Consider the following 23802-nt stretch of genomic DNA (forward strand, 5'->3'; position numbering starts at 1 on the left):
TTCTGCCAAGAAGCAGGAATATTGCATTCAAATCACCCCTGACAGATGGCCATCCAGCCTCTGTTTAAAACCTTCCAAAGAAGGAGCCTCCACCACACTCCGGGGCAGAGAGTTCCACTGCTGAACGGCTCTCACAGTCAGGAAGTTCTTCCTCATGTTCAGATGGAATCTCCTTCCTTGTAGTTTGAAGCCATTGTTCCATTGCGTCCTAGTCTCCAGGGAAGCAGAAAACAAGCTTGCTCCCTCCTCCTCCCTGTAGCTTCCTCTCACCTATTTATACATGGCTATCATATCCCCTCTCAGCCTTCTATGAGGAAGCACACAGGCAGAACTCAGCTTGGCAGGATATTGGATCATTCGTACATTAGGCAAACACAAAATATGCTCATCTAAACATTGCAAGTAAAAGTATTGATGTACATACATATTTTGGAAACATCTGTCTAAAGACAGTAGTCTCCTAGAGTCTGGACAGATGTCAAGGCATTTCTTTTGCATGCAAACAGGTGCTTGACCCTCACCTGGCTCCATGAAGGTGAGGACCCCCTTGGCCTGGCACGCTTTCGCCTGGAGTTCTTCCTCTTCCAGCTGGTAACTGTCGAAGCTGAAGCTCATCACCACGTTGCCCTCCGGCGTCACCATGGGGCTGATGTCTTTGAAGTGGTCTCCCCCAACAGACCCCATGGCTGCTGGCCTAGGCATTGGAAGAAGATACCAGAGGTTAGGATGACTCTTCCAGTCAACTCTTCAAGGATCTTTTGTTTTTGGGGATTGTAGAAAAACTCTGAAGGAGCTGGGGGAGGTGACGGACAACAGGGAGCTCTGGCGTGGGCTGGTCCATGAGGTCACGAAGAGTCGGAAACGACTGAACGAATGAACAACAATAACAAGAAAAACCAACGAGGACACGTATCTGCTGTATGGTGTTCTTCTGAACTTGTTGTTCTCGCTGCCATGTGCCTTGAAGTCATTTCTGACTTATGGAGACCCTAAGGTGAGACTATTATGGGGTTTTCTGAAGCATGACTCGCTCAAGGGTTTCTATGGTCAAGCAGGGAACTGAGTCCTTGCCTCCAGAGTCATTGTCCAATGCTTAAACTCCTACACTGCACTGTCTATCTATTTTATTTTATTTGTTTACAGTATTCATATACCGCTTTTCTCACCTCTAGAAGGACTCAAAGCGGTTTACACATAGATAATGGCAAACATTCAGTGCCTTACAACTACAATAGTAAAACCACACTTTAAACACAAATCATATTAAAAACAGTACATCACCAAATATAAAATGTTATTAAAACCATAAAACAATCTCATCAGTCGAGTCACCGTTCCAGTCCTTGTCCCACTAAAAGCTGCATACATCTATTGTCCGAAGGCCTGGTCCCAGAACCATGATTTTAATTTTTTTTCTAAAGATCAGGAGCAAGGGAGCAGATCTTACCTCCTTTGGGAGTGTGTCCCATAGGCGGGGGGCCACCACCGTGAAGGCCCTGTCTCTCATCCCTGCCAGGCGCATTTGCGCTGTTGACAGGAGCAAGAGCAGGACTTCCCCGGATGATCTTAGGTTTTGAGGTGGGACATAAGGGCAGATGTGTTCGGACAAGTGAGCTGGGCCCGAACCGTATAGAGCTTTATAGGTCAAAACCAGCACTTTGAATTGGGCTCGGAGATGGACTGGCAGCCAGTGGAGGTGGCATAGCACGGGGTGGTATTAGGGCTTCCTTTCCCTCCCTTTTTCTCTCTCCTTCTCTCCTTCCTTCCTTCTCTACCTCTTTCCTTCCTCCCTCCCTCCCTTTTTCTTTCTCTTGGTCCTTCTCTCACTTCTTCCTTCACTATCTCTTTCCTTCTTTCCTTCTCTTTTTGCTTGCACCCTCATTCTCACTTTCATTCTTTCCTTCCCTCCCTCTTTCTCTCCTTCTTTCCCTCCTTTCTTTGCTCCCTCTTTCCTTCCCTCCCTTTTTTCTTTCCTTCTCTCCTTCCTTCCTTCTCTTCTTACTCTTCGTCATTCTCTCACATCTTCCTTCTCTATCTCTTTCCTTCCTCCCTCCCTTCGCTTTTTTGCTTCCATCCTTTCTTCTCACTTTACTTATTTCCTTCCCTCTTTTCCCCCTTCTGTCCTTCCTTTCTTTGCTCCCTTTTTCCTTCCTTCCCTTTTTCTTCCCTGTCTTTCTCTTCTTTCTTCCTTCTCTACCTCTTTCCTTTCTTCTTTCACTCTTTGTTTCTATGTTTCCTTCTCTCTTTCCTTCTTTCTGCCTCTCTTTCTTTCTTTCTTTCTTTCTTTCTTTCTTTCTTTCTTTCTTTCTTTCTTTCTTTCTCCCCTTCATTCCTTCCCCTTCCCTTTTTTTCTGTATTGTCATTTAGCTTTTTTGGCTTTTTGGCTTTTCAAGTCTCTTCCACTGTGTTTTCAGATTTTTTATGAGTGATGGTCACTTGTTGGTTTGTTAGGGGTATAGTGTCCAAATTTCATGTCATATCGTCCTGTGGTTTTTGAGTTATGTTAATCCCACAAACAAACATTACATTTTATTCATATATATTTATATTTATTTTTAGGCATTTGATTATGTTTTATTATGTGTTTATATTATGTTGGCATCAAATTGTTGCCTGTTGGTAGCCGTCCTGAGTCCCTCCTCGGAGGTCGAGAATGGACGGGGTATAAATGTCCTAAATAAATAATAAATAAATACATCCTGCATATCAGATATTTGTCAGTGTATGTTGATGTGAAGACAATAATAATAGAGAAGACAATGATGCTGGGGAAAGTGGAAGGCAAAAGGAAGAGGGGCCGACCAAGGGCAAGATGGATGGATGGCATCCTTGAAGTGACTGGACTAACCTTGAAGGAGCTGGGGGTGGTGACGGCCGACAGGGAGCTCTGGCTTGGGCTGGTCCATGAGGTCACGAAGAGTCGGAGACGACTGAACAAATGAACAACAACAATGTTGATGTATGTAATGTGTTTTAAATGTAATTTCATGCAGTAGAAATATGGATGCTACAAGACTGTATTACAATGATGTATGTTTATGTTAGAGGCTGTGAGAAAGTAACCCTGAGACACTCTTTGTGTGGAGTTGTGAGAAAATCAGGGAGTGTCTGGTATCTGTGAAGCAGCTGCAGAATTGTTTACACTTCACCTTCCTTTGTCCTGCGTACTGTGTACTTCAAGTCTGCTCGCTTACTGTAATGGATGTGTTTTGAAACTGCTCTAAGTAAATTGAACCAGCTTTGTAACCAGACGTCTCCAGAGTCCATGTTTTCTCCAAAGCTTGTGCAAAACTCCCGCTAACACTAACAATATTTACATTACGATGAGGTAGCAATGGAAATAATTATATGGTTGGGGGTCACCACAACATGAGGAACTGTATTGAGGGGTCGCAGCATTAGGAAGGTTGGGAAACATTGTCTTAATCTGTGCAAAAATGGGGAAGGGGGTGCTGCGTATTTAATAGATGATTCCGCCTTGCTGCACCATTGCCAAGAATAAATGCTAACAAAAATAATATAATTCCCTTAGTAGCGGGGAAATTGCAGTAATCTGTTGAAATTATTAGTAATTATAATAAAAACCCGGCTTCCCGAGCAGAGCACTTTTGCGTCCCGTGGGTGATATATGTAACATTAGTCCAGGGCCAAAGAGAATGTTATTTTAAGTCTATTAATTTTAGATGAAAAGTTAAGCACATGCATACGTCTTTCCTGATTAGAACGGAAAGGGATTGAACGAACGTTGCTTAACATTTGCCATTTTGCGATGCCGTTTTAGGCTTCACGGTTTGCAGATGAAACCTCAAAAATGTATGGACTTCAGTTGAGGAAACCTGCTACAAAACAGGAGCTTTTTTGTTGAGTGCCAGGGCCGGAGAAGCAGATGGCGGAAACAGAAGAACGGCCTGCCTCAGGGGAGCGTGCTTGCCCCATCCATGTTTAACATCTACACAAATGACCAGCCACTGCCAGAAGGGACAGAGTTTCATCTATGCTGATGACTGTGCCATTACTGCTCAAGCAGGGAGCTTTGAGATGGTCGAACAGAAGCTTTCCGAAGCTCTAGGTGCCCTTACTGCCTATTATAGAGAAAACCAGCTGATCCCTAATCCATCTAAAACACAGACATGTGCCTTTCATCTCAAGAACAGAGAAGCATCCCGAGCTCTAAAAATCACCTGGGAAGGAATCCCACTGGAGCATCGCAGCGCACCCAAATACCTGGGAGTCACTCTGGATCGTGTTCTTATCTACAAGAAGCACTGCCTGAACATCAAGCAAAAAGTGGGTGCCAGAAACAATATCATATGAAAGCTGACTGGCACAACCTGGGGATCACAACCAGATACAGTGAAGACATCTGCCCTTGCGCTGTGCTACTCTGCTGCTGAGTATGCATGCCCAGTGTGGAACACATCTCACCACACTAAAACAGTGGATGTGGCTCTTAATGAGACATGCCGCATTATCACGGGGTGTCTGCGCCCTACACCACTGGAGAAATTACACTGCTTAGCCGGCACTGCACCAACTGACATCCGCCGGGAAGGAGCAGCCAATAGTGAAAGGACCAAGGCAGTGACATCTCCAGCTCATCCCCTGTTTGGGTATCAGCCAGCATGTCAACGACTTAAATCAAGACGTAGTTTTCTTAGATCTACAGAGACACTCGCTGGAACACCCCAGCAAGCGAGAGTCCAAAAGTGGCAGGCTCAAACCCAGAACCTCAACCAATGGCTGATACCAAATGAGAGACTCCCCCCTGGGCTCACAGAGGACTGGGCGACTTGGAAGGTGCTGAACAGACTGCGCTCTGGCACCACGAGATGCAGAGCCAACCTTCAGAAATGGGGCCACAAAGTGGAGTCCACGACATGCGAGTGCGGAGAAGAGCAAACCACTGACCACCTGCTGCAATGCCACCTGAGCCCAGCCACATGCACCATGGAGGACCTTCTTGCAGCAACACCAAAGGCATTCCAAGTGGCCAGATACTGCTCAAAGGACATTTAACCAAATACCAAACTCACACATTTTGTATTTTATCTGTTTGTTTGCTTTGTTCTGTTAGAAATGTAATATTAATGACTGGCTGCCCTGACATGAGAAATAAAGTTGAGGAAACAAAGGAGCCAAAAGATGAAAGCACTGGACTTTGGTCTGGATCTCTCCAAGGTGCTGAACCTTGCAAGATATTTATTTCTTCGTTTATTTCACGTCAAAAGCATTGTATAAATAACTATAAAACTGATACAAAAAATAGAAGGAGCACCAGTGGCTAAATCAGTGGTTCTTGATCATTTGAGTCGCCCTCCTCTGGACACATTCCAGCTTGTCAATATCTCTCTTGAATTGTGGTGCCCAGAATTGGACACAATATTCCAGGTGTGGTCTAACCAAAGCGGAATAGAGCATGCGGAGCATGACTTCCCTAGATCTAGACACTATGCTCCTCTTGATGCAGGCCATATATCAATTATTTAGTATAACAGATAGTGGGATTTGTAGTACCTTCAACAGCATCATATGTTGGCCATACACCCCTCCAAACCCCTTCTGTATTTTCTGTTGGTTGTGGGAGTTCTGTGTGCCAACTACTCTTTGTTGTTCATTCGTTCAGTCGACTCCGACTCTTCGTGACCTCATGGACCAGCCCACGCCAGAGCTCCCTGTCGGCCGTTACCACCCCCAGCTCCTTCAAGGTCAGTCCAGTCACTTCAAGGATGCCATCCATCCATCCAACTACTCTTTATTTTTCAATAATTGGTTGGGGGGGGGGGGGGAAATTCCTTGAAAATTACCTATGGCCGGCCCTGTTTATGATTCTGTTGTGTTTGTTTCCTTAGCATCCTTTTCACTTCCATCTTTGACTTCTTCAGTAAGATGTACCACTTTTTTTTTGCTATTTTCTGCTATCGGTATGGTGTCACTCCACTACTAAATACTCAATTTCATCTGCCTGCCATAAAGCGAGCATGCCATTCTTCTCACCCAGATAAAAGCACGGAAAGGTGTTTGGATAGAGCTGCAAATGATCGCATTATAGTACCTGGTTTTGCATGCATTACCGTAGTGCTTTCTACCAAAAGGAGACAATTCTATTCTTTTTCCAGCTGCTAAGAAGCCGTACAGATGTTCCCGGCATCATTTCCCAGTGGGATAAAGTTGTGCTTAATTAACCCCGCGTTAACTCCCTTCCGCAGAAAAATAAAAGCAGACGAACAGACAAAAAAGAACGAACGCACGGGGAAATTATCTTTTGTCGGCAAAAAGATAAGGCCAGGCAGGAAATTATTTCCGTGCGGCAACTGTAAAAGATGTCGAGGTTGTTTGCTTTTGAAACAGGCAATGGTTTCCAAACGCAATGACATTGTTTATCGAATGCTTGTCAGTATCCAACCAGCAGGCCTGACGCACAATGAAATGTGCTTTCCTTCCAATCTCCACCACGGGATCCTTACACAAAACTCTCTTTTGTTACCCGAGATTTAATCTAAGGCTGGAATGAATTCCCATCTTGCCAGGTTGATATTAGAAACCTCCAAATAATGGTAAGGAAAAAGCTAATACTGATAGGAATGTTTCCCCAAGAAGTATGTCTCTGAAAACAGACAGAAAAGATAAAACATCTCCCTTGGCAATAGTCCTGGACAGGGACACATAACAATGTCATTCCAGGGCATGATCTGATAACCCAGATGGTGAAGCTGGGAGATACCTGCTCGGACCCCTGGCCGTTGACCTGTGGGGTCCCACAAGGCTCTATTCTGTCTCCCATGCTTTTCAACATCTACATGAAACCGCTGGGAGAGGTCATCTGGAGTTTTGGAGTTGGGTGCCATCTCTATGCAGATGACACACAACTCTACTACTCCTTTCCACCCAATTCCAAGGAAGCCCCTCGGTGCTGGACAAGTGCCTGGTTGCTGAGTCTATCTGGATGAGGATGAACAAGCTGAAGATTAATCCCGACAAGACAGAGGTCCTTCTGGTCGATCGTAAACCGGATCAGGGTATAGGGTGGCAGCCTGTGCTGGATGGGGTTACACTCCCCCTGAAGTCACAGGTCCACAGTTTGGGAGTCCTCTTGGATTCTTCACTGACGCTTGAGGCTCAGGCGTCGGCGGTGGCTGGGAGGGCTTTTGCACAACTAAGACTCGTATCCCGAGCTCTGAGGATTACCTGGGAAGGAATCCCACTAGAGCATTGCAGCGCACCCAAATACCTGGGAGTCACTCTGGACCATTCTCTGAGCTACAAGAAGCACTGCCTGAACATCAAGCAAAAAGTGGGTGCTAGAAACAATATCATACGAAAGCTGACTGACACAACCTGGGGATCACAACCAGACACAGTGAAGACATTTGCCCTTGCGCTATGCTACTCTGCTGCTGAGTATGCATGCCCAGTGTGGAACACATCTCACTACACTAAAACAGTGGATGTGGCTCTTAATGAGACATGCCGCATTATCACGGGGTGTCTGCGCCCTACACCACTGGAGAAATTACACTGCTTAGCCGGTATTGCACCACCTGACATCCGCCGGGAAGTAGCAGCCAATAGTGAAAGGACCAAGGCAGAGACATCTCCAGCTCATCCCTTGTTTGGGTATCAGTCAGCACGTCAACAACTTAAATCAAGAAATAGTTTTCTTAGATCTACGGAGACACTCGCTGGAACACCTCAGCAAGCGAGAGTTCAAAAGTGGCAGGCTCAAACCCAGCACCTCAATCCGTGGGTGATACCAGATGAGAGACTCCCCCCTGGGCACACAGAAGACTGGGCGACTTGGAAGGCGCTGAACAGACTGCGCTCTGGCACCACGAGATGCAGAGCCAATCTTAAGAAATGGGGCTACAGGGTGGAATCCTCGGCATGCGAGTGCGGAGAAGAGCAAACCACTGACCACCTGCTGCAATGCAACCTGAGCCCTGCCACATGCACCATGGAGGACCTTCTTGCGGCAACACCAGAGGCACTCCAAGGGGACAGATACTGGTCAAAGGACATTTAGTCAGCTACCAAGTTTGCAAAATTTGTGTTTTTTTTTTATCTGTTTGTTTGTTTTATTCTGTTAGAAATGTAATACAATGTTCTGGTTGCGGATGACACGATAAATAAAATAACTGAGACTCGTGCGCCAACTGCAACCATACCTCGTAAAGGCTGATCTGGCCGGATTGGTCCATGCCTTGGTCACCTCCAGATTGGACTACTGTAATGCGCTCTACGTGGGGCTGCCCTTGAAAACGGCCCAGAAATTCCAACTGGTCCAACGGGTGGCAGCCAGGTTGTTAACTGGCGCTCCTTACAGAGAGAGGTCAACCCTCCTGTTTAAGGAGCTCCATTGGCTGCCGTTCATTTTCCGGTCCCAATTCAAGGTGCAGGTGCTCACCTACAAAGCCCTAAACGGTTTGGGACCAGCCTACCTGCGTGACCGCATCTCCGTATACGAACCCACATGATCTCTCCGATCATCTGGAGATGCCCTGCTCACAATCCCACCTGCATCACAAGCGCGTTTGGTGGGGACAGGGTCTTCTCTGTGGTGGCCTCCCGACTCTGAATCTCTCTCCCTAAGGACATCAGACAAGCCCAACATTGGCAGTCTTTAGGAAGAGCTTGAAGACGTGGTTGTTCCAGTGTGCCTTCTCAGAATAGGGAACTCCTAGCATCATGTCCCAAATGCACTTTACTAGAGATGTAAGATTGTCTGCACATCGCACCTATCTCCAAAAACCTATCCATCTCACCTGTCATGCCCAGCAGTTTTTAAATTTTATTCATTACATTTGGCCCGGCCTCGGTTTTTAAATGCATTGTGGTGTTACTGTCTAATGCATTGTTATTGTTTTAGTGTTGTTTGCTTTGCATTATGAGTTTATTTATTGTTGTATTTGTTATGTTGTTGTTTACTGTTGTGTTGGGCCTCGGCCTCTTGTAAGCTGCACCGAGTCCTTCGGGAGATGTTAGCGGGGTATAAATAAAGTTAATAATAATAATAACAATAATAACAACAAATGTCTTTATGTGTTGTTGAAGGCTTTAATGGCTGGAATCACTGGGTTGCTGTGAGTTTTCTGGGCTATCTGACCATGTTCCAGAAGCATTCTCTCCTGACGTTTCGCCCACATCTATGGCAGGCATCCTCAGAGGTTGTGAGGTCTCTTGGAAACTAGGCACTCTTGTCTGTTGGAGGCAAGTGTGAATGTTGCTATTGGCCAGCTTGATCAGCACTGAATAGCCTTGCAGCTTCAAAGCCTGCCTGCTTCCTGCTAACAAAATCTAGCTACCAGTAATTTAAAACACTAGTAAATAAAGAGCAAGCATTCTCTCCTGCTGTTTCGCCCACATCTATGGCAGGCATCCTCAGAGGTTGTGAGGTCTCTTGGAAACTAGGCACTCTTGTCTGTTGGAGGCAAGTGTGAATGTTGCTATTGGCCAGCTTGATTAGCACTGAATAGCCTTGCAGCTTCAAAGCCTGCCTGCTTCCTGCTAACAAAATCTGGCAACCAGTATTTTAAAACTCTAGAATCAGGACGGTAAATAAAACAGGGAATCCCAGACAGGAAACAATCAGGGCCAGCTATCACCTTCCAACAGAGGATCCCCAGGCAGGAAGCTGCCAGGCTTTGAAGTTGCAAGGACATTCAATGCTAATCAAGTCATCTCTAAACTATGCCCGGGTGTCTCCTGGACAAGGTCCTTGCAGACGGCCAATTCCCTCACACCAGAAGCGACTTGCAGTTTATTTATTATTTACAGCTTTTATATTCCGCCCTTCTCACCCCGCAGGGGACTCAGGGCGGATTACAGTGTACACATATATATGGCAAACATTCAATGCCAATTTTGACATACAACATATACAGACATACACAGAGGCTATTTAACTTTTTCTGGCCGCCAGGGGAGCTGTCGCTTTCATTGTCCATCTGCGACGCTGATGAAGTACTTCCGCATTCCCCGCATGCTTTTTGCTGAAGTCTTTTTTTATGGCCTCATAAATCAGTTAATTTAGCCTCCCCACACTTTAAGGTGGTACCTAATTTTCCTACTTGACAGATGCAACTGTCTTTCGGGTTGCAAAGGTCGACAACAGGCTACACACAATTGGTTGGAAACCCACTCCAACCCGGGCTGGCTTCGAACTCATGACCTTTTGGTCAGGGTGATCTTAATGCAGCTGCGCCACAATCCACCACAAGATCTAATTTATTTTCATAAGCAAGATTAGTTCAGAATGGTTTCCATGTTCCAGAGAGATTTAAACCCTGGTCTCCAGAGATGTATCCCAATGCCCCAACCACTGCATGATACTGATAATCCAGGTCTGCATTTGGAAAAGGAAGCACATCTCATGCGCACTCACTGCCTCGCCTCCATCCGGCATCAGATTGAAAGCATCCCTGAGTTGTTTGTGACTATGGCAATGAAGGGCAGCAGTGGTTTGGAAATAAATTAGTAGAGATCAAAGGGAACCGGGATGAGAAGGAGAGGCTGGCGCACCCTTCACCTTGCATCCGGACTGGCTCATCTCAGCATGACGCAGGGCGTTTGTTCTCCCTCTCTGCTCTGCAAAGCAGTTTTGATTTCCCTCTTCTTAGAGGTTGTGTTATATATAAAGGCCCTAAGGATAGTATATATATATATATACGATCCCACACTTATGGCAAGCCTGCTTCCTCTCTGCCCCCAGAAGGAACTGAAAATACATTTGCGGTGAACTAGTTTGGCGAGGGGCAAGATGGATGGATGGCATCCTTGAAGTGACTGGACTGACCTTGAGGGAGCTGGGGGTGGTGACGGCCGACAGGGAGCTCTGGCGTGGGCTGGTCCATGAGGTCACGAAGAGTCGGAGACGACTGAACGAATGAACAACAAGTTTGGCGAGTGCTCTGCCACAAATAAATATCGCATCCCTACCTCACCCCTTTCCATGTTTGGCTTCATGACAAACACAGTCCTCCTTCTGAAAGACATTCCCATCCTGCCCAGTTGATACCAGAAGCCTTAAAGTGGTGTTTCTCAACTTTCCTAATGCCACGACCCCTTAATACAGTTCCTCATGTTGTGGTGACCCCCAACCATAACATTATTTTCATTGCTACTTCATAACCGTAATTTTGCTACTGTTACTGCCAACCTAGCAAATGTGAGTAGATCAATAGGTACCGCTCCGGCGGGAAGATTATTTATTTATTTATTTACTTTACTTCTATACCGCTGTTCTCAGCCCGGAGGTGACTCACAGCGGTTCACAACACACAGGAAACAGCAAAAATTCAATGCACCAGTATAAAAAACAGTCAACAACCTAATCTAATACACAGTTAATACACAATTACTATATTAACCATTCACTAGCGTCTCATCACTAAAAAACACGATCCAGATTCGTCATCCATTGTTCCATTCCTATGTCATTACCAATCATTGCACTAATTATTCGAACGCCTGCACAAATAACCAGGTCTTTACTTTTTTGCGGAATACCATTAGAGATGGTGCTAGTCTAATGTCCGTAGGAAGGGCGTTCCACAGCCGGGGAGCCACCACCGAGAAGGCCCTGTCTCTCGTCCCCGCCAGTCGAGCTTGTGAAGCTGGCGGGATCGAGAGCAGGGTCTCCCCGGAAGATCTCAAAGTCCTGGTGGGTTCATAGGCCGAGATGCGGTCGGATAGGTAGCTTGGGCCAGAACCGTTTAGGGCTTTAAAGGCCAATGCCAGCACTGTGAATTGAGCCTGGTAGCAAATCGGTAGCCAGTGGAGTTGGCGCAACAGGGGGGTTGTATGCTCCCTGCGCTCCGCTCCTGTTAGAATCATGGCTGCCGAGCGTTGGACTAGTTGGAGCTTCCGAGCAGTCTTCAAGGGCAACCCCATGTAGAGAGCGTTGCAGTAGTCTAGGTGAGATGTAACCAGAGCGTGGACTACCGTGGCCAAGTCAGACTTCCCAAGGTACGGGCGCAGCTGGCGCACGAGCCTAAGCTGTGCAAATGCTCCCCTGGTCACCGCTGAAACCTGGGGTTCCAGGCTCAGCGATGAGTCCAGAGTCACACCCAAGCTGCGAACCTGCGTCTTCAGGGGGAGTGCGACCCCATCCAGCACAGGCTGTAACCCTATGCCCTGTTCGGCCTTGCGACTGACCAGGAGTACCTCTGTCTTGTCTGGATTCAATTTCAGTTTGTTCGCCCTCATCCAGACCGTCACAGCGGCCAAGCACCGGTTCAGGACCTCGACAGCCTCCTTAGTAGCAGGTGGGAAGGAGTGACAGAGTGACAGATAAGGGCGCTCCATGCAATCATGTCAGGCATATGACCTTGGAGGTGTCTATGGACAACATTCTCCATCTATCTGCCATGGCTTGGCCCATGCCCGATTATATACATACATATATACATACATACATACATATATACTAGGCCTGGGCGGTTTCGTTCGTTAATTTTGTAATTCGTTAAATATTCGTTAATTTTAGCAATTACAAAACGATTACAAAACTTATTTTTAAACCCGGAAGTGTTTGTAAATATCGAAACAGAATTGCGCCAAATATTTTTGTATTTCCGTCCATTTCGGAAATACGTAAGATGGCTTGGCTAGATGCTTGCTGGGAGCTCTCCTCTCTCTCCTCTCCTTAACCAGTCAGAGGCAGAGCCTGAAAGAGGAGGAGGAGGAGGAGGAGGAGGAGGAGGAGGAGGAGAGGGCGGGGAAGGCGCCGGCTGAGCAAGCGAGCGAGATGGCGAGCGACCCTCAGCGGGAAGGCGGCCCGTCCCTCCTTCCTCACCTTTGCGGTGGGTGTGCTTCGTTCTCCCAATTTCGCATTGAGACCATTGCAGAGGGTGGGACTAGATGGCCTTTGGGGAGCCCCTTCTCCCAATTCCACATTGAAACTTTAGCAGAGGGCTGGAATGTATGGCCTTTGGGGAGCCCCTTCTCCCAATTCCACATTGAAACTTTAGCAGAGGGCTGGAATGTATGGCCTTTGGGGAGCCCCTTCTCCCAATTCCGCATTGAAACCTTAGGAGGGGGCTGGACTAGATGGCCTTTGGGGAGCCCCTTCTCCCAATTCCACATTGAAACTTTAGCAGAGGGCTGGAATGTATGGCCTTTGGGGAGCCCCTTCTCCCAATGCCCCATTGAAACCTTAGGAGGGGGCTGGACTAGATGGCCTTTGGGGAGCCCCTTCTCCCAATTCCACATTGAAACTTTAGCAGAGGGCTGGAATGTATGGCCTTTGGGGAGCCCCTTCTCCCAATTCCCCATTGAAACCTTAGGAGGGGGCTGGACTAGATGGCCTTTGGGGAGCCCCTTCCTCCAATTCCGCATTCAAACCTTAGCAGAGGGCTGGACTAGATGGCCTTTGGGGACCCCCTTCTCCCAATTCCGCACTGAAACCTTAGCTTCGGAGGAGCCGGGCCCGACTCGGCGGCAGCGCTTGAGGGCCCGCCAGAGTGAGTGCCTGCCTTCCCTCCTTAATAATAATTTCTCCTCCCTATTCTACTAAATTAATAATTAAATTAAAAAAAAATATTGAAAAAATACCAAACTTTTTTAAGGGAAAATTTTGTAATTATTTTAAATATCGAAACAAAAAAACCTCCCAAATACAAATCGATTTTAGAAACAAATTTTTGCGTTGTTACCCAGGCCTAATATATACATACATACATACATACATACATACATACATACATACATATATGGAGCTCCCGATGGCACAGTGGGTTAAACCACTGAGCTTCTGAACTTCTGAGCTTGTTGACTGAAAGGTCGGTGGTTTGACTCCGGGGAGCAGTAACGGTGATCCATGCAGTCATGCCATTGGCCACATGACCTTGGAGATGTCTACGGACAATGCAGGCTCTTTGGCTTAGAAGTGGAGATCAGCACCAACCCCCAGAGTTGTACACAACTGGACATAACGTCAGGGGAAAACCTTTACTGTGTGTGTGTGTGTGTCTCAAATATCATATAAACATTTCTTGGGACTGCATGAGGAACTTTTGCTTTCAGTCCATGGCTAAAAAGATTCCAAAGCAATCAAAAGCTTTCAAAACTCTACAAATATAGCTGTTAGCAGCCCTGTTTCCTTCCAAACCTTACAAATCCACGTACACAAAACCCTTACTTGGCCCTAGAAACACACTGGGTTTATTTATTTGTCGTGTCAGAACAACCAGTCAAATTATATTACATTTCTAACAGAACAAAGCAAACAAGCAGATTACAAAATTTGTGAGTATGAGAGTTGATTAAATGTCCTTTGACCAGTATCTGGCCACTTGGAGTGCCTCTGGTGTTGCCGCAAGAAGGTCCTCCATGGTGCATGTGGCAGGGCTCAGGGTGCATTGCAGCAGGTGGTCAGTGGTTTGCTCCTCTCCACATTCGCATGTCGAGGATTCCACATTGTAGCCCCATTTCTGAAGATTGGCTCTGCATCTCGTGGTGCCAGAGCGCAGTCTGTTCAGTGCCTTCCAGGTCGCCCAGTCCTCTGTGTGCCCAGGGGGGAGTCTCTCATTGGGTATCAGCCATTGGTTGAGGTACTGGGTTTGGGCCTGCCACTTTTGGACTCTCGCTTGCTGAGGTGTTCCAGTGAGTGTCTCTGTAGATCTTAGAAAACTATTTCTAGATTTAAGTCGTTGACGTGCTGGCTGATACCCAAACAGGGGATGGGCTGGAGATGTCTCTGCCTTGGTCCTTTCACTATTGGCTGCTACTTCCCGGCGGATGTCAGGTGGTGCAATACCGGCTAGACAGTGTAATTTTTCCAGTGGTGTAGGGCGCAGGCACCCTGTGATAATGCGGCATGTCTCATTAAGAGCCACATCCACTGTTTGAGCGTGGTGAGATGTGTTCCACACTGGGCATGCGTACTCAGCAGCAGAGTAGCACAGCGCAAGGGCAGATGTCTTCACTGTATCTGGTTGTGATCCCCAGGTTGTGCCAGTCAGCTTTCGTATGATATTGTTTCTAGCACCCACTTTTTGCTTGATGTTCAGGCAGTGCTTCTTGTAGGTCAGAGCACGGTCCAGAGTGACTCCCAGGTATTTGGGTGCGCTGCAATGCTCCAGTGGGATTCCTGCCCAGGTGATCTTCAGAGCTCGGGATGCTTCTCTGTTCTTGAGATGAAACGCACATGTCTGTGTTTTAGATGGGTTGGGGATCAGCTGGTTTTCCCTGTAATAGGCAGTAAGAGCACCTAGAGCTTCAGAGAGCTTCTGTTCAACCATCTCAAAGCTCCCTGCTTGAGCAGTAATGGCACGATCATCAGCGTAGATGAAACTCTCTGTGACTTTGAAGAAGGCAGAAATGGCTTGAAGGCACCCAACAAGAAGGAGACGTGGTTGAAAACAAGTCGCTTTTGGAGCTGTCCAGAATCAGTCCAGAATTTTTTGCTGCCTAGCATGAAGAACAAGATGGTACTCCTTCCTGGTTCCATGTATGAAAGTGGGCTGGGTTGTGGACTGGGTTGAAACCTGGAGAAGAGTTGCCACAACCCCAGGAGATAGAGAATGGAGTCACCCATCTATCTATACACACAATAAAGGTAGAAATATGTATGTATGTGTGTGGTTGGGACTCTCACTTCCACAGAAAGGAGCCACCAAAGGTCCTCCCTCCAATGACATTGCAGGCTATAGAGCAACCTCAACCTTCCTAATGCCGCGACCCCTTAATGCAGTTCCTCATGTTGTGTTGACCCCCAACCATCACATTGCTACTTCATAACTCTGATTTTGCTACTGTTTTGAATCATAATGTAAATATCTGATATGCAGGATGTATTTGCATTCACTGGATGAAATTTCATATAAGTACTCAATACACCCAAATATGAATACTGGTGGAGTTGGGGGGGGGGGTTGATTTTGTCATTTGGGAGTTGTAGTTGCTGGGATTTATAGTTCGCCTACAATCAAAGAGCATTCTGAACTCCACCAATGATGGAATTGAACCAAACTTAGCACACAGAACTCCCATGAAAACACTGGAAGTGTGTGTGTGTGTGTGTGGGGGGGGGGGGGTGTGATTTTGTCATTTGGGAGTTGTAGTTGCTGGGATTTATAGTTCACCTACAATCAAAGAGCATTCTGAACTCCACCAATGATGGAATTGAACCAAACTTAGCACACAGAACTCCCATGAAAACACTGGAAGTGTGTGTGTGTGTGGGGGGGGGGGGGTGTGATTTTGTCATTTGGGAGTTGTAGTTGCTGGGATTTATAGTTCACCTACAATCAAAGAGCATTCTGAACTCCACCAATGATGGAATTGAACCAAACTTGGCACACAGAACTCTCATGACCAACAGAAAATACTGGAAGGGTCTGGTGGGAATTGACATTATGTTTTGGAGTTGTAGTTCACCTAAATCCAGAGAACACTGTGGACTCAAACAATCATGGATCTGGACCAAATCTGGCATGAATTTTCAATATGCCCAAAATGTGAACACTGGTGGAGTTTGGGGAAAATAGACCTTGACATTTGGGAGTTGTAGTTGCTGGGATTTATAGTTCACCTACAATCAAAGAGCATTCTGAACTCCACCAACAATGGAATTGAACCAAACTTGGCACACAGAAATGCCATGGTCAAGAGAAAATACTGGTAGGGTTTAGTGGGCACTGACCTTGAGTTTGGGAGTTGTAGTTCACCTACCTCCAGAGAGCACTGTGGACTCAAACAATGATGGATCTGGACCAAATTTGGCATGAATTTTCAATATGCCCAAAATGTGAACACTGGTGGAGTTTGGGGAAAATAGACCTTGTAGTTGCTGGGATTTATAGTTCGCCTACAATCAAAGAGCATTCTGTACTCCACCATTGATAGAATTGGGCCAGATTTCCCTCACAGAACCTCCATGACCAACAGAAAATATGGTGTTTCCTGGTGGCCTTTGGCAACCCCTCCATCACCCCCTCATGATCTCCCCCTGGGGGTCCCCCCGACCCCCAGGTTGAGAAACACTACTATTGAGAGTGCCGTGAACATGTATAAGAGCCCTGCCAATGTTCTCCATACACAGTCTTGCCCACCACCTGAGTGAAGGCTTTCGGATGAGGACAATTGCATCCTAAACTTTATGTGTTTCCTCCACCACGGTGATCTCAGTGTTTCTGACTCTCTCCACTGGTGTGGAATTTACATGATCCCGCCCACTGCCTCTCCCATAACCCTTTCCTATTCTTTTCTATGGTGCACAGCAAACAGAGAGGAAAAGATCAGCAACTGAACATACTGGAGACATTTGGGAGACTGACTCAACATGATGGGAGTTGTAGTTCACCCTGTATTAAGACAGAGCACTGCGACCCCCAGCAACAATGGACCTGGACCACGTTTGGCACACAGAAACCACATGACAAACGCAAAATACTGGCAAGGTTTGGGAGGAATTGACCTTGATTTATAGGAGTTGTAGTTCACCAACATCCAGAGAGCACTTTGAACCCAAACAACGATGGCTCTGGATCAATTTGGCATACATACCTGATATACCCAAGTTTGGATGTTGGTGAACTACAACTCCCCCAAAAATCAGGGTCAATCTCTCCAAAATCCCTCCAGTATTCAAATGGTGGAGTTTGCAAGGAATTGACCTTGACATTTGGGATTTATAGTTCACCTGCAATCAAAGAGCACTCTGAACCCCACCAATAATGGATCTGGACCTAATTTGGCACACAGAATCCCAATGACCAACAAAATACTGGAGGGCTTTAGTAGAAATTCACCATGATTTGGGGGAGTTGTAGTTCACCTAGATCCAGAGAGCACTGTGAACTCAAGCTATGATGGATATGGACCAAACTTTCATACATATCTGATATGCCCACATTGGTATACTGGAGGGATTTGGGATGGATTGACCTTGGGGTTTTTTGGGAGTTATAGTTCACCGACATCCAGAGAAACTGTGACTCTCATCAATGATGGACCTGGATCAAACTTGATACATAGAACCCCCATGACCAACTGAACCTACTGGATGGCTTTGTGGGGACTGACCTACCATTGTGGGAGTTGTAGCCCATCCTACAGAGAGCACACTGAACCTTACCAATGATGCATCTGGAGAAAACTTGCCACACATGACCAACATGTCCAACTTTTAAGTACTGATGGAGTTTGCGGGGGTTAATCTGGAATGATGTGAGTTGTAATTCACCTACAATGTTTTTAATTGGACCCATCATAAAATTAAAAATAAACTTTTTCAAATAACCTGGGCCTTGCTGGGTACTCAAGCTAGTAGAAAATAAACAAAGAGTTGTGTTGACTAGGCCTTCAGGTGACACAAAGGAAATCGACACCAAATTGGGAGGGATAGCCAATACTCCAGAGGACAGGAGCAGGATTCAAAACGATCTTGACAGATTAGAGAGATGAAGGGCCAAAACTAACAAAATGAAGTTCAACAGTGACAAATGCAAGAGACTCCACTTGGGCAGAAAAAACGAAATGCAAAGATACAGAATGGGGGACGATGATGCCTGGCTCGAGAGCAGTACGTGTGAAAAAGATCTTGGAGTCCTCATGGACAGCAAGTTAAACATGAGCCAGGAATGTGATGTGGTGGCAAAAAAAGCCAATGGGATTTTGGCCTGCATCAATAGGAGCCTAGTGTCTAGATCTAGGGAAGTCATGCTCCCCATGCTCTATTCCGCTTTGGTTAGACCACACCTGGAATATTGTGTCCAATTCTGGGCACCACAATTCCAGAGAGATATTGACAAGCTGGAAAGTGTCCAGAGGAGGGCGACTCAAATGATCAAGGGTCTGGAGAACAAGCCCTATGAGGAGTGGCTTAAGGAGCTGGGCATGTTTAGCCTGAAGAAGAGAAGGCTGAGAGGAGACATGAGAGCCATGTATAAATATGTGAGAGGAAGCCACAGGGAGGAGGAGGGTGCAAGCTTGTTTTCTGCTTCCTTGGAGACTAGGACACGAAACAGTGGCTTCAGACTACAAGAGAGGAGATTCCATCTGAACATGACTGTGAGAGCCGTTCAGCAGTGGAACTCTCTGCCCTTGAGTGTGGTGGAGGCTCCTTCTTTGGAAGCTTTTAAGCAGAGGCTGGATGGCCATCTGTCAGGGGTGATTTGAATGCAATATTCCTGCTTCTTGGCAGAATGGGGTTGGACTGGATGGCCCAGGAGGTCTCTTCCAACTCTTTGATTCTATGATTCTAACTGAGCAGAAAAAACAAAAAGGGATAACCAACCAAACTGATTGACAACAACTCAGAGCAGATCTGGAGAAGTTAGACCGCCACAACTGCGGATTTAACCTTTGTAGACTTGATAATTCACAGATTTGGTTACTGTGTTTATTTCTCAGCCCTTCAGTATCCTCTATGGTGAACACTGGACCTCAACATCCCCCAAAACCCTCCTCTGTGTAATATGTTTAAGTGGATTCCAACTTTGAATTTTAGTAGTGTTATGTTTAATTCTGATTTAATGTTTGAGAGATAAGTGGGGCATAAATAAACATAATATTATTACTAATAATAAATAATTATCCAGGTCCTCCAAGGTGATTCTATGGAAGTTGATCGTAGAGCACCAAGTTATCCCTAGCATTTCATAAAGAATCATAGAGTTAATAGTTTTACAAGAATCATGGAGTTTGTAGTCTTACAAGAATTATGGTATTTATAGTTTTACAAGAATTGTGACATTTATAGTTTTACAGGAATGATGGCGCTTATAGTTTTACAAGAATTATGGAGTTTGTAGTTTTACAAGAATCATAGAGTTTGTAGTTTTACAAGAATCACGGAGTTTATAGTTTTACAAGAATCATGGAATGTGTAGTTTTACAAGAATCATGGTATTTATAGTTTTACAAGAATCACGGCGTTTCTAGTTTTACAATAATAATGGAGTTTATGGTTTTACAAGAATCGTGGACTTTATAGTTTTACAAGAATTGTGGAGAGCATAGTTTTACAGGAATCGTGGAGTTTATCATTTTACAAGAATTGCAGAGATTATAGTTTTACAAGAATCGTGGAGTTTATATTTTTACAAGAATCATGGAGTTTGTAGTTTTGCAAGGGTTGTGACATTTATAGTTTTACAGGAATAATGGAGCTTATGGTTTTACAAGAATTGTGGAGTATATAGTTTTACAAGAATCACTGAGTTTGTAGTTTTACTAGAATCACGGAGTTTATAGTTTTACAAGAATTGTGGCATTTATAGTTTTACAGGAATAATGAAGCTTGTGGTATTACAAGAATCGTGGAGTTTATAGTTTTACAAGAATCACTGAGTTTAAAGTTTTACAAAAATTGTGGCATTTATAGTTTTACAAGAATCATGGAATGTGTAATTATGCAAAAATCGTAGAGTTTATAGTTTTACCAGATCATGGAGTTTATAGTTTTAAAAGAATAATGGAGTTTATAGTTTTACATGAATCATGGAATTTATAGTTTTACCAGAACATGGAGTTTGTAGTTTTCCAAGAATCATGGAGTTTATAATTTTACAAGAATCACAGTTTATAGTTTTACAAGAATCATTTTTATAGTTCCACAAGAATAATGGAATTAATAGTTTTACAGGAATCATGGAATGCGTAGTTTTACCAGAATTGTGGCATTTATAGTTTTACAAGAATCATGGAATGTGTAGTTTTACAAGAATGCAGGGTTTATAGTTTTACAAGAATCATGGTGTTTATAGTTTATAGTTAAGAATAATGGAATTAACAGTTTTACAAGAACCATGGAATGTGAAGTTTTACAAGAATTGTGGGGTTTATCGTTTTACAAGAATAATAGAGTTTATAGTTTTACAAGAATTGCGGATTTTATAGTTTTACAAGAATAATAGAGTTTATATCTTTACAAAAATCATGGAATGTGTAGTTTTACAAGAGTAATGGGGTTGATAGTTTTACAAGAATAATGGAGTTGATAGTTTTACAAGAATAATAGAGTTTATAGTTTTACAAGAATCATAGAATTTATAGTTTTACAAGAACCATGGAATGTGTAGTTTTACAAGAATCATGGAATTTATAGTTTTACAAGAATTGTGGGGTTTATCGTTTTACAAGAATAATAGAGTTTATAGTTTTACAAGAATCATAGAATTTATAGTTATACAAGAACCATGAAATATGTTGTTTTACACGAGTAATGGAGTTTATAGTTATACAAGAATTGTGGATTTATAGTTTTACAAGAATCGTGGAGTTTATAGTTTCACAAGGTCTTCAGCCTTCTCCGGCTCAAGAATAGTGCCTCACCAAACTACATCCCATATCATGGAGCCAGGACAGTTCAAGCGGGGTCAATACTGCATTCACCCTACAGTGTAGGCGCAATCTTAAAGAGAAACAGAGTCCCATCCAGTGGTTGCAAATGTGCATGTGTTGCATGTTGCCAGGGGTCCGCTGCAGGCGCCAGGGGGCGCTGTTGAGACACCCCACTCCCCGAGTGGCGAGGAGAACAATGCTTCCAAAGGTCCCTGTCTTGTTTTGGTTTGCAATGGCCAAGAAGAGGGGAAAAGTCTCCTTTTCTGTGCGTGTCTTGCCTTCAAACACACACACATCCCTTCCCTTTTCTCCCCACAACCCTATTCCTTCCCAAGATCTGGGATGTGGGTCTCTACCTAGATCAAAATCCAAGGAAAACAAGGCTTTCCCAAGCTTCCTTCCCCGACTTCCACCGCAAGCCCTTTCCAGCCAAGATCCCCAAAGCTTTCCCCCTTTCCGACCCCAATGTTGACCAAAGCTGTCCCTTGCCTTCCTTGGAGAGGCATCATAGGGGAGGGGTGCCCCCCAGAAGCGGGGCAATCGCGGGATAAAAGAGACCCGGCATCTCCTTCCTTCGGGCCAACAGGTTTCCAAGACCCCTCCATCATCATTTAGCATCACGAGCATCTTCCTCCTCTCTCTCTCTCCCCCCCCCCCCAAAACCCCATTCCACCCCCTTTCTTTACCTGTCGGGTCTTGCCTTTGGCTCCCAATGGGGTGGGCTTAGGGGGGGCCCAGCGCTTCAGCCTCGGCAGCCGGTGCCCGCTTGGTGGAGCGCCTTCCCATCTTCCTCCTCCTCTTCCTCCTCCTGGAAGGGGAGGAGGGAAGGGGGAAGAGCCAGAGCAGAGCCTCCTCCCTCATAGAATCATAGAATCAAAGAGTTGGAAGAGACCTCCTGGGCCATCCAGTCCAACCCCATTCTGCCAAGAAGCAGGAATATTGCATTCAAATCACCCCTGACAGATGGCCATCCAGCCTCTGTTTCAAAGCTTCCAAAGAAGGAGCCTCCACCACACTCCGGGGCAGAGAGTTCCACTGCTGAACAGCTCTCTCTCACAGTCATAGAATCATAGAGTTGGAAGAGACCTCCTGGGCCATCCAGCCCAACCCCATTCTGCCAAGAAGCAGGAAAATTGCATTCAAATCACCCCTGACAGATGGCCATCCAGCCTCTGTTTAAAAGCTTCCAAAGAAGGAGCCTCCACCACACTCCGGGGCAGAGAGTTCCACTGCTGAATGGCTCTCACAGGAATTTCTTCCTCATGTTCAGATGGAATCTCCTCTCTTGTAGTTTGAAGCCATTGTTCCATTGCGTCCTAGTCTCCAAGGAAGCAGAAAACAAGCTTGCTCCCTCCTCCTTGTGGCTTCCTCTCACATATTTATACATGGCTATCATATCTCCTCTCAGCCTTCTCTTCTTCAGGCTAAACATGCCTCGTTCCCTAAGCCGCTCCTCATAGGGCTTGTTCTCCAGACCCTTGATCATTTTAGTCGCCCTCCTCTGGACACATTCCAGCTTGTCAATCTCTCTCTTGAATTGTGGGGCCCAGAATTGGACACAATATTCCAGGTGTGGTCTAACCAAAGCAGAATAGAGGGCTAGCATGACTTCCCTAGATCTAGACACTAGGCTCCTCTTGATGCAGGCCAAAATCCCATTGGCTTTTTTTGCCGCCACATCACATTGTTGGCTCATGTTCACCTTCCTGTCCACGAGGACTCCAAGATCTTTTTCACACGTACTGCTCTTGAGCCAGGCATTGTCCCCCATTCTGTCTCTTTGCATTTCGTTTTTCCTGCCAAAGTGGAGTATCTTGCATTTGTCTCTGTTGAACTTCACTTTGTTAGTTTTGGCCAATCATCTCTCCAATCTGTCAAGATCGTTTTGAATCCTGCTCCTGTCCTCTGGAGTATTGGCTCTCCCTCCCAATTTGGTGTCGTCTGCAAACTTGATGATCCTGCCTTCTGATCCTTCATCTAAGTCATTAATAAAGATCCTGAACAGGACCGGGCCCAGGGGGGAACCCAGCAGCACTCCAGAAGAAGCAGGAGCACAACCAAGGCTCAAGCCACCCCAAAGCAAGGGGGTTGGGGGCTGGGTCAATCCATCCACCAGGCAAAATGGGACCCCAAAACTCCCACTAGAGATCAGGCATTGGAAATATACTCCAGTTTGATCCACCCTGAGCATCCACTCTCTTTGGTCCTGTTCCATTATCCAAGTGGATGCCACAAGGAGGCGCTAGAGCAGGCACAGGCACAATTCAAAATGCTGGCTTTAGCCTATAAAGCCCTAAACCGTTCCGGCCCAGTTACCTGTCCGAACGCATCTCTCCTTATGAACCTTCCAGGACTTTAAGGTCGTCTGGGGAGGCCCTGCTCTCAGTCCCGCCTTTGTCACAAGCACTGCTGGAGGGGACGAGAAAAGGGCCTTCTCAGTGGTGGCCCCTCAGCAATGGAACGTCCTCCCTAAGGATATCAGATTGTGTTCTGGCACGGCTGTGCAGGTACAACTGCACC

At 45.7% G+C, this 23802-nt stretch overlaps 1 protein-coding gene across 1 annotated transcript in view; it reads right to left on the minus strand.

Annotated features, from left to right (window-relative positions):
• The window catches only part of LOC137095383 (equilibrative nucleoside transporter 4-like), a 66367-nt gene extending 44284 nt beyond the window's left edge, over nucleotides 1-22083 (minus strand). The window contains exons 1-2 of the mRNA XM_067461985.1: nucleotides 21969-22083; nucleotides 522-694 (exon numbers count right to left, since the gene is read on the minus strand). Of these exons, the coding sequence (XP_067318086.1) occupies nucleotides 522-684 (163 nt within the window). The 5' untranslated portion in view covers nucleotides 685-694; nucleotides 21969-22083. The remainder of the gene's footprint in view (nucleotides 1-521; nucleotides 695-21968) is intronic.
• Between the last annotated feature and the right edge of the window lie 1719 nt (nucleotides 22084-23802).

This window comes from Anolis sagrei, chromosome Y (genome assembly GCF_037176765.1).
Source record: "Anolis sagrei isolate rAnoSag1 chromosome Y, rAnoSag1.mat, whole genome shotgun sequence".
NCBI lineage: Eukaryota > Metazoa > Chordata > Lepidosauria > Squamata > Dactyloidae > Anolis > Anolis sagrei.